General features: G+C 55.9%; 2 protein-coding genes across 3 annotated transcripts; both read left to right on the top strand.

Moving 5' to 3' along the window:
- Window positions 1-108: 108 nt before the first annotated feature.
- On the top strand, window positions 109-9741 carry SLC25A44 (solute carrier family 25 member 44). 2 transcript variants are annotated; one of them, XM_048288989.1, is made up of 5 exons: window positions 109-210; window positions 3951-4062; window positions 4406-5133; window positions 7043-7170; window positions 7579-9741. In XM_048288989.1, exons 3-5 carry the CDS (start codon window positions 4512-4514, stop codon window positions 7768-7770), a joined length of 942 nt encoding a protein of 313 aa, XP_048144946.1. In that variant the 5' UTR covers window positions 109-210; window positions 3951-4062; window positions 4406-4511; the 3' UTR covers window positions 7771-9741. The 2 variants fall into 2 exon arrangements, with proteins under 2 accessions (XP_048144946.1, XP_048144947.1); XM_048288990.1 differs by lacking the exon at window positions 109-210 and adding an exon at window positions 3141-3334.
- An 810-nt stretch (window positions 9742-10551) lies between these two features.
- On the top strand, window positions 10552-14790 carry PMF1 (polyamine modulated factor 1). Its single transcript, XM_048288404.1, has 5 exons — window positions 10552-10706; window positions 10889-10994; window positions 11706-11806; window positions 13098-13293; window positions 13647-14790. Exons 1-5 carry the CDS (start codon window positions 10552-10554, stop codon window positions 13698-13700), a joined length of 612 nt encoding a protein of 203 aa, XP_048144361.1. The 3' UTR covers window positions 13701-14790.
- Window positions 14791-14845: the final 55 nt, after the last annotated feature.

The following is a 14845-nucleotide window of genomic DNA, read 5'->3' as shown; positions in this document are numbered from 1 at the left end:
CGCGGCTGCCCCGCGCCCCGCGGCCGCCGCCCTCTTTACTGCGGCCGGAAGCGCGCGCGGGGCACTTCCGGCGCGGCCTCTGCCCGTGCCCAAGATGGCGGCGGCGCTCGGGTGCTGACGCCGTCGGGCACTTCCGGCCGGGGAACGGCCATGGGGCGGCGGGGCCGGGCCGGGCCGGGCGTCCTCGGGGGTCCCTCCCGCCGGCGTCAGGTGAGGGGGTGGCGGGGCCGGGCCTGCGGCGGGACGGGGAGAGGCCTGGCCTGGGCCGGCAGCGGCGTGGCACGGCCTAACGGTGGTGACCCGGCCCGGCCCGGCCCGGCCCCGCCGGTGCGGGCGGCGGCGACTGAGCGGGGGCCTGGGCAGGTGTGGAGGCTGCGCGGCCGGACGGGAGGGCGGCGGGTGGGGGAGAGGGGGCGGCTGGCGAGGGGTGCCGGTAAGCCGGGATGGGGGCGAGGGTTGGTGCAGCCCCACTTGGCCTTGAAGGACCCCAGGAGGAGGGGCCGGAGGGTCCCGGGGCAGACGGGGAAGGGCCCGAAGCTCCCCCTCGGCGAGGCCGCCCGGGGCAGGCGGAGCGCGGCTTGAACGGCGGCGGGGAAGGGGGCTGGAGGTCCAGGGACCCTCCCCAGGACAGAGGCCGAAGTCCCCGCAGGGTGGACGGGGAGGCGGCCGGAGCCCCCCGGGGCTGCAGGGGTAAAGCTGCCTCGGGGACGGTGGGGACACCCCGCGATACGGAGCCGCGTCTGGCCCGGCAGTGACCTTGAGCGGATCCCGGACCGAGCTCTGCCCCTGTTCGCGGCCTCAGAGCACGGCCGAGGTTTTGGGGACCAGGGATCAGAGTTGGTGGTTTCGCTCGGGAGGTAGGAGGGTGAGGGGCTCCTGCCCGCCGGGCTGGGGAGAGAAGAGCTGGCATCAGGGTGCCTGTGCCACATCGGTTCCAGAGCGACAGCTGCTCCTCGGAGCTGCGGGCTGTCAGCGGGGCTGGGGTTATAGCCACGACTGCCTCGCGGGTTTGTGTCCGCTCCCACCGTGGGCTGAATTTAAGGAGGGAGCAGTGGATTAGCTTAGCTGGGTGAGTTGGATATGGTGCTAATAACACCAAGGTCAAGGTTCGATCCCCGAATGGGCCATTCACTCCAGAGCTGGACTCGATGGCCCTTCTGGGTCCCGTCCAACTCTGACTATTCTGTGATCCTTTGCTGAAGGAGATGCCAGGCAGCCTCGGTGCTGGCTCCGGATGGTTCCCAGGCGGGTGCTGAGGCATTAGCATGCTGGGCAGGACACATCCCTGGCTGGGGGACACAAAGACCCTGTCTGTGTTTGCCAGAGAATCATCTTTAGCTCCAGCTGCAGCAAAGAGTGGGTTGGGGACCAGGCTGACAGGGTAGCATTAAAAAGACATAAATTGGGGGGGTTTCTACTAAGTTGAGTTCTGTGTATAGGACACTGAGGCTGTGCCCAGACGAGAGAGCAGGGGCAGGGGCAGCCTGCTTGGTGCCCCCTGCTTGGATTTCCAGGCAGAAGTTCAAGAAATGCTGCTTTGTGCATGGTGGGAAGGAACCACTGAGGGATGGTTTTGGCACGGAAGCTGCTCCAGAGTTTAAGGAAGCGTGAGCTGCAGGGAAATCTGGTGCACTTGTACCTTGTTTTGGAGGGCAGGTCAATTCTTAGGAGATGTAGCCATTACTTTTATATCAGCCTCTCTAAAATTGCTTGAAAGATCATCAGAGAGTTGCTTAATGAGTGTGACGGGATCCCTGCCCTGAGCAAGACCTCGGTCTGAATTTCTGGAAGGGTAAATGCTGTGAGCAAAACTCTTTATGTTGGCAAAGTAAGAATTGTGGCCATGCTGGTCATCCTTCGAGCTGCCAGGATGCTTTCCTTCTTCCACACAGGAGGGACTTTGAGCACCTCAGAGCCATGGGGTTAAAGTGACTTTGTCTAATTCGGATCCCAAATGAGAGGAGTTATTGCTAAGAGTCCAGAGAAAGTACAGCTGTTCACTCAAGAAGTTGTGGCTGAAATTCTAAACCCAAAGCACTAGAGCACATAAAACTAAATAAAGATCAAGGATACTTCATCGTTATTTTATTATTTTGTTTTCCATATTGCAGTAATGAGGATGTTTTTTGCAGGCAGCCCTTCCCTTTCCTTTGTGGGGAGCTGAATTCCGTCCCTGGGTGGCAGAGGAGTTTGAAGTATGGACCAGGCTTCACCAGGGAACCACATTGGCTAGACCCTAAAATATTAAGCTAGTGGGACTCCTAACAAGAGCCAAGTCATGTTTTCATAGGTGCTGTGTGCAGATCATTCCTGTGCAGGAAGCTTTGTGTGTCAAATCATGCCAGAATTAGCAAACCCAGTAAGGCTGTAATTGTAACTAAAGCAATCCAGGCTTTGTTTAGCCAGGCTGTGGTGTTTGTTGTGCCTTAACTGTCAAGGCAATTGCCTGGGAGGGTGAAGTGTAGCTCTCTTTGCAATGGTAAAAATGTTGGTGCCCTTGGGGCTTTTTAACTCCCCTGTCCATCTGCAGGAGCTGTGGTAGCCTGCAATGCTTTTGTTGGCCGACAGGCAATGAAATGGTCAGTTAACGGGACACCCACCCCTGATCTGCCATAATTTCATAACGCCAGAGGAGAACAATTTCCAGTTTTGTTATTCTGTTTCTAACAGAATGTCTCTGGCCTCTGTGAGCTCTTCATGAATTCTGACATGTGGAGACATTTCCCCAAGAATCACAGACTGGTTTGAGTTGGAAGGACCTAAAAGCCCATCCCATCCCATCCCACCCCCTGCCATGGGCAGGGACACCTTCCACTAGCCCAGGTTGCTCCAAGCCCCGTCCAACCTGGCCTTGGACACTGCCAGGGATCCAGGGGCAGCCACAGCTTCCCTGGCCAGTCTGTGCCAGGGCCTGCCCACCCTGACAGGGAAGAATTCCCAATATCTCATCTAACCCTGCTCTTGGTCAGTGGGAAGCCATTCCCCCTGTCCTGTCACTCCAGGCCTTGTCCCACGTCCCTCTCCCTTGGAGCTGCTTTAGGCACTGATGTTGTGGCTTGGTAATGGAAAGTGCCCCCAAATCGGTGTGTGGTGGTGACTGCCCGTCCCTTTGAGTTCTCACTTGGTGAATCTGTTTTCAGATCTCAGGGTTTGGCCCCCCTGTTCCTGCTTCTTGCTCTAGCTCTGCTCTCCAGCAGTTCAGCTCGTGCCTGGGCACACGCTTCCAGTACCCATTTGCCAGCGCCTGGAATATGTTATGATCCAGCTGTAGTGAAGCCTTTCCCAAAAGTTTAGCCACCCAAACACCCCAGGGTTTTTTATTTTGATGTGGAAGGTAAGTCCTTACAGGCAGTGAAATGGTCAGTATTGCTCTGGGTGATTCTCTGAGCTGCCCTTCTCTTGTTGCCTGGCCCTGTGTGTAGGTTCCCTTAGCCCAAGCTTGGTTAATCGTGCAGCAAGTTAATTTGCTAATTACAGTAGCTGGAAGTACCAGGAGCCTGGTTGTGGAGAAGCAGTTGGTGCCTGCTGAGACATGGTGATGAGCTGCAGCAGTTGGGGCTGGGGGAGGCTGAACCAGCACCTTCCTCCTCATCCCCCCCCATTCCTGGTGCTCAGCACAGCCAGCAGTGGCAGGGGGGTTATCAGACCAGGAGCAGCAGTGGAGTGTTGGAAGGGAGGGTGAACTTTGCTCGATGTAGCTGACAAGCAGCTCAACAGAGAGATCCTGGGCTGTGGTTTAACCCTTTCTTTTCGGGGTCTTGGTCATCAATGTGGAGACTACATGACTGTTTTGCATGAGCCTTATTTTCCCATTATTGTTCTTCTTTTCACCTTCTCATCACCCTCCAGCTTTAGGAAGATCAGAATGGAAATGCCCAAAGAAATGTGTCTAATTCATGCAGGGAATCTAAGAACACAAACAGAGACTTGTCACTTTCTTCTTTGTACAGATCCCGGAACTGAAAAGTGACGTCCTGACACCTGGGAGCATCACAGACCTGGAATGACCTGGGGAGAAGCTGCTTTGGTTGGCCATCCCTGATCTTGCGTGTCCATTAAAAGGTGTGTGTGCTGCTGGAGTGGTGCTCATCTGCTGGCTCTCAGCCTGCTTCCCAAAGCATGGGAGCTTTGCTTTTCCACAGAGCAGTCTGGGCTGTGGTGAGAGCTGCCACGTGTGCCAGCTGCTGCTGGAGCTCAGAAAACGGCCACGGTGACATCAGAAGGTGTCACCATCGGCCACATGGTAGGGCCCTGCCTCTGGAGGTTACAGTCCCTCTGCTGAGTTGGCACAATGCTGTGCAAGGGCTTGCTGTGTGCTCGAGGAGAGTCAGCAAAGTTTGAGGTGATGTGGGCGGCCGTAGCAAACGGGGGCTTTGTCCTCTACCCAAGAGGTCTCTCATTTCAGGTGCCAGCACTTGCAGTCTGGTTGGTCAAGGCTGGAAGGCTGGGCCTGGATCTGCTCTGTACCTTTGAGGGAGATCTGGACCTCTCCTGCCTGACCCCAAGGAGCCATGGAGGACAAACGCAACATCCCCATCATTGAGTGGGAGCACCTGGACAAAAGGAAATTCTATGTGCTTGGGATTTGCATGACTATGATGATCCGGGTGAGCGTTTACCCCTTCACACTCATCCGGACGCGGTTGCAGGTTCAGAAGGGCAAGAGCCTTTACAACGGGACTTTTGATGCCTTTGTGAAAATCCTGCGGACAGAAGGGATGGCTGGGCTCTACCGTGGCTTTTTGGTCAACACCTTCACCCTGATCTCAGGACAGTGCTATGTGACAACATACGAGCTCACTCGGAAGTACGTGTCACGGTACAACAAGAACAACGCTGTGAAGTCTCTGGTGGCCGGCGGCTCGGCCTCCCTGGTGGCCCAGAGCATCACGGTGCCCATTGATGTCATCTCCCAGCACCTCATGATGCAGAGGAAGGGGGAGAGCATGGGCAGGTTCAAGGTGCAGAACCAAGACGGCAAGCGGCTGCTGGTCTTTGGCCAAACCAAGGACATCATTGTACAGATTTTCAAGGCCGACGGTTTTAGAGGCTTCTACAGGGGCTATGTGGCCTCGCTGCTCACTTATATTCCCAACAGTGCGGTTTGGTGGCCCTTCTACCACTTCTATGCTGGTAAGTGAAAGGAGACTTGAAACGTATCTTATCCCAGGAGACCCAGAAGCCCCTCGGATCGACTCTTGACACTGTGGATTCAGCATGATTCGCTTTCTCTCTCGAGGTGGGAGCAGAACCTGTCCTGAGCTAAAGAGCTGTGTCTGGTTGTGTAGGAATTCTGCAGGTGTTGGGTGGAAGTTTAACAGAGCAGCAGTGTTTCAATGCAAATAATGACCAGGGGTCCAAGTGCTGGAGGATTTTAAACTGGATGGCTCTAGGCAAGTGGGGCTTTATGCATCTGCTTTAACTTTCTCTTCCACTGATCCCAAATAATGCCTTCTCCATGGGAGTGGGCAGGCTCTTGTGTTGGGCAGAGTTTAGGAGCCACCATGTAAGTATAGTTCATCTTTCAGTTCATGTGGACTCAGCAATCTCATATATGGCAAAAGGACTTCTAGAGCCACAAATCTCATGGCAAAACCAAACAACAGGCAGAGACAAAGGCCAAATCTTCCCTGGGTTTCTGTCAGGTGTTGCTTCGGTTTTGGCAGCTTTAAAATTGGCACCAAGTCTTGGGATGAAAAACTGCACTCAGCAGAATGTTCTTTCTCCCTAGCTCAGTTCTCATACTCCTTAAGGTGTTTCCAAAGGCTAAAGGTATTGGCCAGCTAAGGTTTATTTCCACCTCTGGTGATCCTTTAGGTTTCTGCCATACAGCATTGCACATGGTTTTTCTGCGTCTGCTTACCTAATTTCTGCCAAAAGGTGGTGGGAATGAGCAGTTTGGGTTTTTGCTGTACTGGGCCTAAAATATATCTTGGAGGTCACCTGTTCTTCAAAATCCAGATGTCTCAAAGGTCCTGTTTGCTTTCCAGAGTTCTGGTAGCTACAGGGAATGTTGGTTCTGCATTCGGGCTGCATTTAAATGGCAGTGGCAGCTTGGCATGTTGGTCCAGTGTGTACTTTGCGGGAGTGCTCCCATCAGTCTCCATGTCAACTAAGACCAAAACCCACTGTATTAACTGTAAGATTTTCACGCCAAAAGGGCTCAAAGGAGGGCATGTAAGAACAAGGCAGTTGATATGGAGAGACCAGAGCTCTCCACTTCCAGGTGTTTGCTCTTTCCCTGTCTTCTCAGTGGAAATCTAGATTATGGGAAACATAAGCCCCAGCTGTCAGTGAATCTCTGCTTTGGCTGCATTTCCCAGTCCTCTGTCCCTGGAGCAGCAGCGGGGGTCACTGAACCCTCCTCGGGTTCAAAGGACACTGCTGGCCCTGATTCCAATCAATGGACAGAGCTGCTTCCTTCCCTCCTGCCAGGCAGGCTTCCTCATCATCTGAAAAAAATGGGGCTTTTGAACAGTCTTCTGTCCAACTTTAACCATCAGAAGTGTGGGAGATTCAAATCCAATTGGCCAAGCAGCAGGAGCAGAGTGAGGAAATCTGGGATGAGCACTACATGGTGCTTTTCTCCTTAGGGATCCAGAGTGGGATACCAGGGTACCTCCTGGACAGTGTGCCCAGTAGTGACAGCTTCCTGTGCAAATCTCTGCAGACACCTTCCAATAGGGCCTTGTCTTAAGGCTTCCCCCACCTTCCAAAGAGGGTGGGTGTTTTTATACCCTATTTTGGAGACATAGAAGCTCATTCTGTCCAGTTTGCCCCACAGGTGTGGCAGCTGATGGGAGGCTGTGGAAGGAAGCATGGGGAGTGTCCTGAAGCCACTGGTGTGATGAGTCTTGCTCCCTGTGCTGTGCCAGCTTTCTGGTTGGTGTAGGAAGCACCGCCTCGAGATTCTGTGGGAGGAGGTGGCAGGCAGAATCAGGGATTCTGCCCACTGCAAATCGGTTGGAATTAGGGGGTGGAGTTAAGGAAATGGTAAGCGGCCACTGAAAGTCTGAAACTTTCCTCTCTCTCCTGTTCCCAGAACAGCTTTCGAGTTTGACTCCTAAAGACTGTCCCCATCTCCTTCTGCAAGCGATATCGGGGCCGCTTGCGGCTGCAACAGCTTCCACACTCACCAACCCCATGGATGTGGTGAGGGCTCGGGTCCAGGTAAGAGCTCAGCCTGCTTGGCACAGTCCGGGGTGGGGTTCAGCCTCAGCTCCCGGATCTCTGTGGTTTCAGGTGAGCTGCTTCTCTGCTCTCCCTGGCCCTTTCATCCTGGCTATTAGCCGCTTAATTAACCCTCAGCATTAACAAGAGCAGCCCAGGGAGCAAGGCTGGCAGTGCTGGCCTGGCCTGCTCAGACAGGCTTTCTCTTCAGAAAGGGAGAGGTGCTTCCTGCTGCCTCCTTAGGACTCTGTGCTTTTTTTGCTGCCCTCCTCAGGGAATTCTGGAGACCAGATCAAGGCTGTTGGACAGGCTGATCTGTCATCTCCAGAGTCTTCAGTTGCAGCAGAGCCTCAGAGCAGCTCAGTATGGAGTCTGGCAGCTCTGTCAATGTTTGTTCTGGCATTGCAGGTGGAAGGCAAGAGCTCCATCATTCTCACCTTCAAACAGCTCATTGCAGAGGAAGGTCCCTGGGGGCTGACTAAAGGCCTCTCTGCCCGCATCATTTCGGCCACTCCTTCCACCATCGTCATCGTGGTGGGGTATGAAACGCTGAAGAAGCTGAGCCTGCGCCCAGAGCTGGTGGACTCAAGGCACTGGTAGAGGCAGCTGGTGGAGGAGAACCTTCCTGTGAACCCTCTTGAGTTTGGACTGTCACAGGGGAGAGCCTGGGAGGCGGCGCAGCTGCTGTGCCTTTGTCTCTGGCTGGTTTCACAGCACAAGGCAGATGCAAAAGCAACTGCGCTTCACCTCTTTTGATTTGAGCGTCATGCGATGCTCTGCTGCTGGTTTTGCTTAAACCGTGACCTTTGGCAGTGCCGTTTGCCTGGGACAGTCCATTCCAGGTGTGTGAATGCATCCTGGCAAGTTATTAATTCCTTTTATTTTTAATTAAAGACTTACTGGCTTAAGCAAAAAGCCAGTTTATTCTCTTTAAATTATTTTCATCTTTGCCAAACTTCCAAGGAGAGGAGTCTCACAGCCTGCAGCAGGACCCTCTGGTGGGATGTCTCTAAGTGGCAGTTGTGCTGTGGGAAGCTGGAAGCAGAAAATAGACAAGTGAATTTCTCCAATTACCTGCATTTATTTCTAGAAGATGTGAGATGAGAGTAACCTGGAACCACTTCAGACCTGATTTCCTGCGTTTTGAATAGATCTACATACTTGTTTTGTATATTCTTGGAGAACGTGCCCTGTCTCTCATCCTCCAAACAGCAAGCTGGCTGATAGCGAGTCAGGGGCTGAGCTGGCTGTTTGGAATTAGCTGATGGCGGTTTTGACACCTAACCTGTGTTTTTAATCTGTTGTAATTTAATTATTTTAGGGAAGCTTATTCTGATTTCTGGGGAACTGAATGGTTGTCCTGTGGCCTTGTTCAGTGTGTCAATCCTGCATGTTCAGAGTGGCTGCGGCCACTTCCCACCTTAGTTAGTTTAAGCCCAGAAATGCAGTTTGGAAGTGTCCTATTGTGGTGCTGCCGGCAGCTGCATGAGAACTGAATGGGGTTTGAGCTACAATTAGATGCGAGGTGGGGAAGGAAAAACCTTGTGCTGGCTTTTGATCTGGTTCAAACCTGACTGGCATGTTCATATTGAATAAGAAGTGATGGTTCACTAATACTTAATGAGTTTAAATTCTGCTCATCCTGTTTGGGAAGGGCAAGGATAATGTTTTGCACAATTGCTGGATCAGAATCCTGAGCTATGGTCTGTGTATTTTACCAGGTGAAAACTTCAGGAGGATGAAACCAGAGGCTGCTTTTTGGGGAGGGGGAGGGAAGGGATTGTTTGACTGTACTCTGCTGCTCTTGGTGGTTGAGATTTCCCTTTCATACTGCCAGCCCACATGTGGTGCTCAGCCCAGTTAGCCATGTCCAGGGGGGTTTGGGATGCACCTCCAAACAACAGAGTGCACCACCTCCATTCCCCTGCTGCCATAACCAGGAATTTTGGTCGAGGTGTTGATCCTGCCGACCTGCGGCTGTTACTGGCTTCCACTTGGCTGTCTCCTCCTGTGGGGACTCACCATGTGTGGCTCTGCCCTTCATCCCAGTGTTGGCCCTGCCCAGCAGGGACTGGACATGCCACCATATCTGCTGGAGATGGAGAGTGTTGAAGCTGCTGCTGAGGTGGGTTCTCTGCTAAGCGCAGAGCGTGATTCTAAGGTGTGGTGCTGTGATGGGCTGCGGGTGACCCATCAAAGCTCTCTTCATCCCATTCTTGTTTCCTGCAGTGCTCAGAAAGGCACTGGGTGCTGGAGCCACTGGTGGAGCTGTTGGAGCAGCACCTTCTGCACCTGCTCTGGTCACCTGTTTGTGGTTTATAAGTTGACACCAGTCGGCTCTTGCTCTAATAACAGATTCTGCTCTGAAAGGCAGAACAACAGCACCCCAAATCGCAGGGCAGCAGTAACGCTAACATTAACAGGAACAGTAACAATCGACCTCTGCCGAGTGCAGCAGGGCCAATCCCAGTGTGCGGCGTGGAGGGGCGGCAGCACCGGTGTGGGGAGACACTGTCAAACTTAATGGTAACCAGCAACGTTCTTGACAACTAATAAACTTCAGAGACCTTCGGCTTGGTGCCTGCGTTTAAAAGCACATGACTCTCCATGCCAGGGGAGGCGGCTGCTTTGTGTCGTGTCACAGAAAGGTTTCAGCCTTTGCCTTTGGACTAGGGAGTAGGAGAGGGACGTGGCCTGCCTGAGAGCGCAGGGACAGGCGGCTGCTCGGTGGCTGAACGAGCCGGGGAGAACGGGCTGGAGCACGTGGAGCGCCTGCAGTCAGCTGTGACCCAGCCCCGCCCCGAGGTCCTGGTTGGCTGTTACGTGGGAAATGTCGCTTTTTTTCTCCTCTATTCGAGCTGAACTTTGCTGCTGCTTTCCTCGTTGAATTCTTCAGGCTTGATCGTTTCACTAAACGGTCGAGAGCCTCAGTCGCTGGGGGGCAGGGCGGGCATTTCCACGGGGACAGGGGAGGGAAGGACGGTTTCTCACGCTGCTCCGCTTCAGGCCGGCAGCTTCTTGGGGCGGTGGGGTTTGTGGCGGTTTTGTCACGGTTTTGTCGCGGTTTGGGGGCGGCCCCGGGGGCGGCCCCGCGCTCTCCTCGCTGCGCTCTCTTCCCGCGCTTGCGGCCGGCGGGGGCGGGGCCCGGCGCCCCGGCCAATGGCAGCGGCGGCCGCCGTGGCGGCAGCCAATGGGCGGCGGCGGCCGCCGTGGAGGCAGCCAATGGGCGGCGGCGGCCGCCGTGGCGGCAGCCAATGGGCGGCGGCGGCCGCCGTGGAGGCAGCCAATGGGCGGCGCGGCCGCCGTGGAGGCAGCCAATGGGCAGCGGCGGCCGCCGTGGAGGCAGCCAATGGGCAGCGGCGGCCGCGCGCGGGCCGGGCCATGGCGGCGGCGGGCGGCGATGGCGGCGCGGCGGTGGCGGGGGACGGCGGTGCCGATGGCGGTGGAGGCCCGGCCCTATCGGCGGCCCCGGGTCGCGCCCAGGTGTTCACCACCGTGGTGGACACCTTCCTGGAGAAGCTGGTGGCCGCCGGGAGGTGAGGCGGCAGCGGGGTCGGGCGGGGCGGAGCGGGGAGGGATCCCTGATCCCGGTCCCAGCCCTGCCGTGACCATGGGCCCGCCCGGCTCTGAGCCTGGCCCTGACCCCGGGCCCATCTCTAACCCTGCCTCCGACTCCACCGTGACCCCAGTCCTGATCCTGCCCCCCTCGGTCTTGCAGCTACCAGAGGTTTGTCAACTGCTACCGCTGCTTCTACAAGCTGCAGCCCCAGCTGACCCGGAGCATTTACGATCAGTTCGTCTCCCAGCTACAGGCGTCCATAAAGGTGAACAGGGGAGCCACCCGGGTGCCTGGGGGGCTGCTTAGAGAGGCTAAAGGAGATACAAAACCCTGTGAAAAAGTGCTGAACAGGTTGATTTTAAGGGCAGCAAATACATTTCCTAAATGGCAAAAGCAGAAAGCTGCGGCTGCTCTCCAGAGCGCTCTGTCTTCCCCAGAAAGAGCTGTAGAATCATTCAGGTTCGAAAACACTGCTAGGACTGTCGAGTCCAGGCATTTCCCCCGCACTGCCAAGGCCACTACTAAACCATGTCCCTAAGTGCCACATGCACGCATCTGTTAAATGCCCTCAGGGATGGTGATTCTCAGGGCGTAGGCCCTTCATCCAGGACAAAGCTGGAAGGACTTTGGACAAGGACCTGGAGTGACAGGGCAAGGGGGAATGGCTTCCCACTGCCAGAGGGCAGGGATAGGTAGGATATTGGGAAGAAATTCTTCCCTGTCAGGGTGGTGAGGTGCTGGCACAGGGTGCCCAGAGAAGCTGTGGCTGTCCCATCCCTGGAAGTGTTTAAGGCCAGGTTGGATGGGGCTTGGAGCAACCTGGGTTAGTGGAAAGTGGAAAGAGATGGGTTTTAAGGTCTCTTCCAACCCAAACAATTCCCTGATTTCATGACCAGCGGGGGCTCACAAGCAGAGTGGTGCCTGTGTTTGTTCACTTCGGGTCTTGCTGAATCCCTGTCATGTCCTTCCTTTGCAGGAGGAGATCCAGGAAGTGAAAAATGAAGGGAATCTAGAGGGACTCTTTAGTTCATTGGATAAGGTTGTGGAGGAGGCAAAGGACCGGGAAGAGCCAGCATGGTATGGATGGCCAGGGGCAGGGCTCATGTTCCTGCAAGGGCAACATCCTGGGTGATGTTTGGGTGTCCTCTTGGCCTCATGCTGCAAGGGAGGGTCTGAAAGCTGCTGTATCTTTACAGCAATGTCACTGGGTGTCACTGGGCCTGAAACACACAAAAATCAGTTTAATCTGTGCATCTCTGGGTCCAGGATCCATTTCCATTTGCTTCCTTAGTGCAAGGAAGTCAGTGCCACTGAGACGGGGGGACAAGCCAATTCTGACCAATCTGTTGGGCAGAGCTTCTGTCCAACAGCAGAGCCCCCCTGGGTGCTCTTTGTGTTCCTGGCTCAGGGCCTCAGCAGATGCTGCAGGTGCTGTTTGGCCACCTGGGAGACAGACTGGGGACTGTAGCCAGAAACACCAAGATTTTGTGTTTCTGTGCTGAGGGGGCGAATGACATCCTGCCTGCTCCAGGCTTCCACTTATGGCCGGGTTTGAGGAAGGGCTTCCTGTTCCCTCCAGTGGGGCTCCTGCTCTGGCTGTCCTCAGTTCCCTGTGCCAGAGGAAACTGGGGGAGCCGCAGAGCCGATCCCACCTGGCAGCAGTTTGGCACCCGATGGGGCTGCGTGGGGCAGTGTGGGACTGTGTGGGGTTGTGTGGAACAGTGTGGGGCTGTGTGGGACAGTGGGGGGCTGTCTGGGGCAGTGTGGGGCTCTGTGGGGCTGTGTGGGACTGAGGGGGGCTGTGGGGCTGTGTGGGACTGAGGGAGGCTGTGTGGGACTGAGGGGGGCTGTGTGGGACTGAGGGGGGCTGTGGGGCAGTGTGGGACAGTGGGGGGCTGTGTGGGACAGTGAGGGGCTGTGTGGGACAGTGTGGGGCTGTGGGGGGCTCTGTGGGACAGTGTGGGGCTGTGTGGGGGACTGAGGGGGGCTGTGTGGGACTGGGTGGGGCTGTGTGGGGCTCTGTGGGGCTGTGTGGGGCTGTGTGGGACAGTGGGGGCTGTCTGGGGCTGTGTGGGGCTCTGTGGGACAGTGTGGGGCTCTGTGGGGCTGTGGGGGACTGGGTGCGGCTGTGTGGGGCTGTGTGGGGCAGTGTGGGGCTCTGTGGGGGCTCTGTGGGGCAGTGTGGGACAGTGTGGGGCTCTGTGGGGGCTCTGTGGGGCAGTGTGGGACAGTGTGGGGCTCTGTGGGGCTCTGTGTGGGGCAGTGTGGGGCTCTGTGGGGGCTCTGTGGGACAGTGTGGGGCTGTGTGGGGCTGGTGCCGGCCGGGATCCCGGCCCTCCGGCTGCTCCAGGTCGTGCTGTGTGCGCAGGCGGCCCAGCGGGATCCCCGAGGACGACGTCCGCAGCGCCATGGTGCCGTACTTCCTGAAGCACCGCTCCTACCTGCGCAGAGTCCTCAGGGAGAAGGAGGAAGAGAACAGGAAGGTGGCTGAGTCTGTGCTGATGGGGAGGGACAGGATTGCGGAGTTGCAGCAGCTGATCCAGGCTCGCCAACAGGCCTGGCAGGTAAAAACAGATCCAACCAAACCAAACCAAACCAAACCAACCTCCTCCTTGTAGCACCCGCTGGAGGGGGCTCAGTGGGGCCTGGAATGACATTCAAACTCTCCACTTCTCCAAGACCTCCCCAGCAGCCAAGTCCTGCTGAAACTTTAGGCCTGGGCATTTTCTCTGGAGGTCTCAGGTGCTTTTCCCTGTGGAGTGGGTGGGCTGTGGCATGTTCCTGAGGGAGATGAGGGGGTTATGTTCTGTGCATGCAGGGGACAGCAGTGTGTGACACACTCAGCCCACTTTCCTCCCTGAGTGTGGCAGGGTGGGAGAAGCATCATGTTGAGGTCTGTGGGTTGTGTTCCTTCCAGGCAATCAGTAAGGAGCAACGAGAACTCGTCATGACATTCCAGGAGCCCCAGTGAGGCCTCAGAATGTCCCACGGGCTCTGCTGAGACAGTTAATTGTCCCAAAGCACCGATGGGACAGGGTGTGCGCAGAACCCAAACTGAGAATCACCCCATCAGGCCACTGGAGACTGCAGAGGAACCGGAACAGCTGCTGGACTGGCACCATTTGATCAGATTTGGCGAAGAAACAAAAAAAACATTGGGATCTTTGGAAATGGATGGCAATTCCCTATTTCCTACTCAGCTAGACAGAGACAAGGGGCACAAAGTGTGTCTGTGCTCTCATCTGCTCCCCTGAGTGCTGTGACAGGCCTGACTCCAGTTTCCAAAGCCACATTTGGGGTTTTGTAGCTATATTAGCTGTGCATTAGACAGAATTCAGTGCCATAAGCCCCAAGCCACACCGTGCCCAGACCTGAGGAGCCCACGAGCAGGAGCACACATGTTCCTGCCTGTGCTTGCAGGTTCATTCAGTCTCCATGTGCTCAAACCCGTTGCAGATGTGGCAGCAGCTGCTGCACCAGGTTCCTCATTACCATCCGTTCTGTTTTCCACGTTATTTCCAGCCCTGGTCCCCTCCCAGCAGCCTGAGGTATCTGGGGGTCTGTGCAGAGGTTGGAATGGCCCTGCCTCCACTTTGTGGGCTTGTGGCACAGGGGTTTAATGTTCTGTTCTGGAACCAGACTGGTTTTCCCCACCCAGAGTCATCTGTTAAGGGCCTCATCGAAAGTTTGCAGGCTGGGGAAGCGAAGGCTCCCGGGATCTCTCTGCCAGAGCCCCACGAGTGACGTGTGCCTCCAGAGTGAACAGGTTGTTTCTGGGGCTGGCAGGGAATGAGGAGAGTCCCCTCGCACCTGAGGGAGACTGAGAGAGGTTCTGAGTCCAGCAGCCACTGAGGGCAGCAGGTTCCGTGGTCTCCACCCCAAGGAGAGGCCGTGCCCTGTGGCAAACTGGGGAGCAGCAGTGGCTGCTTGCACCACACCCCAACCTCTGTTTGCAATTAGAGCCTGCGACAGAGCGGCTGCAACCATTTCCCCTGTGCCTGCCCTTGTTGTGCTGGAATCTCAATAAATTGGGGCTGTTGTTCCCAGCTTGGCTCCTGCCACGTCCTTGGCCCATGTACTCTATACTTTACGGGTTTGTCTGACAAAGGCTCTGGT

This window comes from Corvus hawaiiensis, chromosome 29 (genome assembly GCF_020740725.1).
Source record: "Corvus hawaiiensis isolate bCorHaw1 chromosome 29, bCorHaw1.pri.cur, whole genome shotgun sequence".
Lineage (NCBI taxonomy): Eukaryota > Metazoa > Chordata > Aves > Passeriformes > Corvidae > Corvus > Corvus hawaiiensis.
The sequence above is the reverse complement of the archived record's forward strand: the minus strand, read 5'-3'. Positions and strand labels throughout refer to the sequence as shown.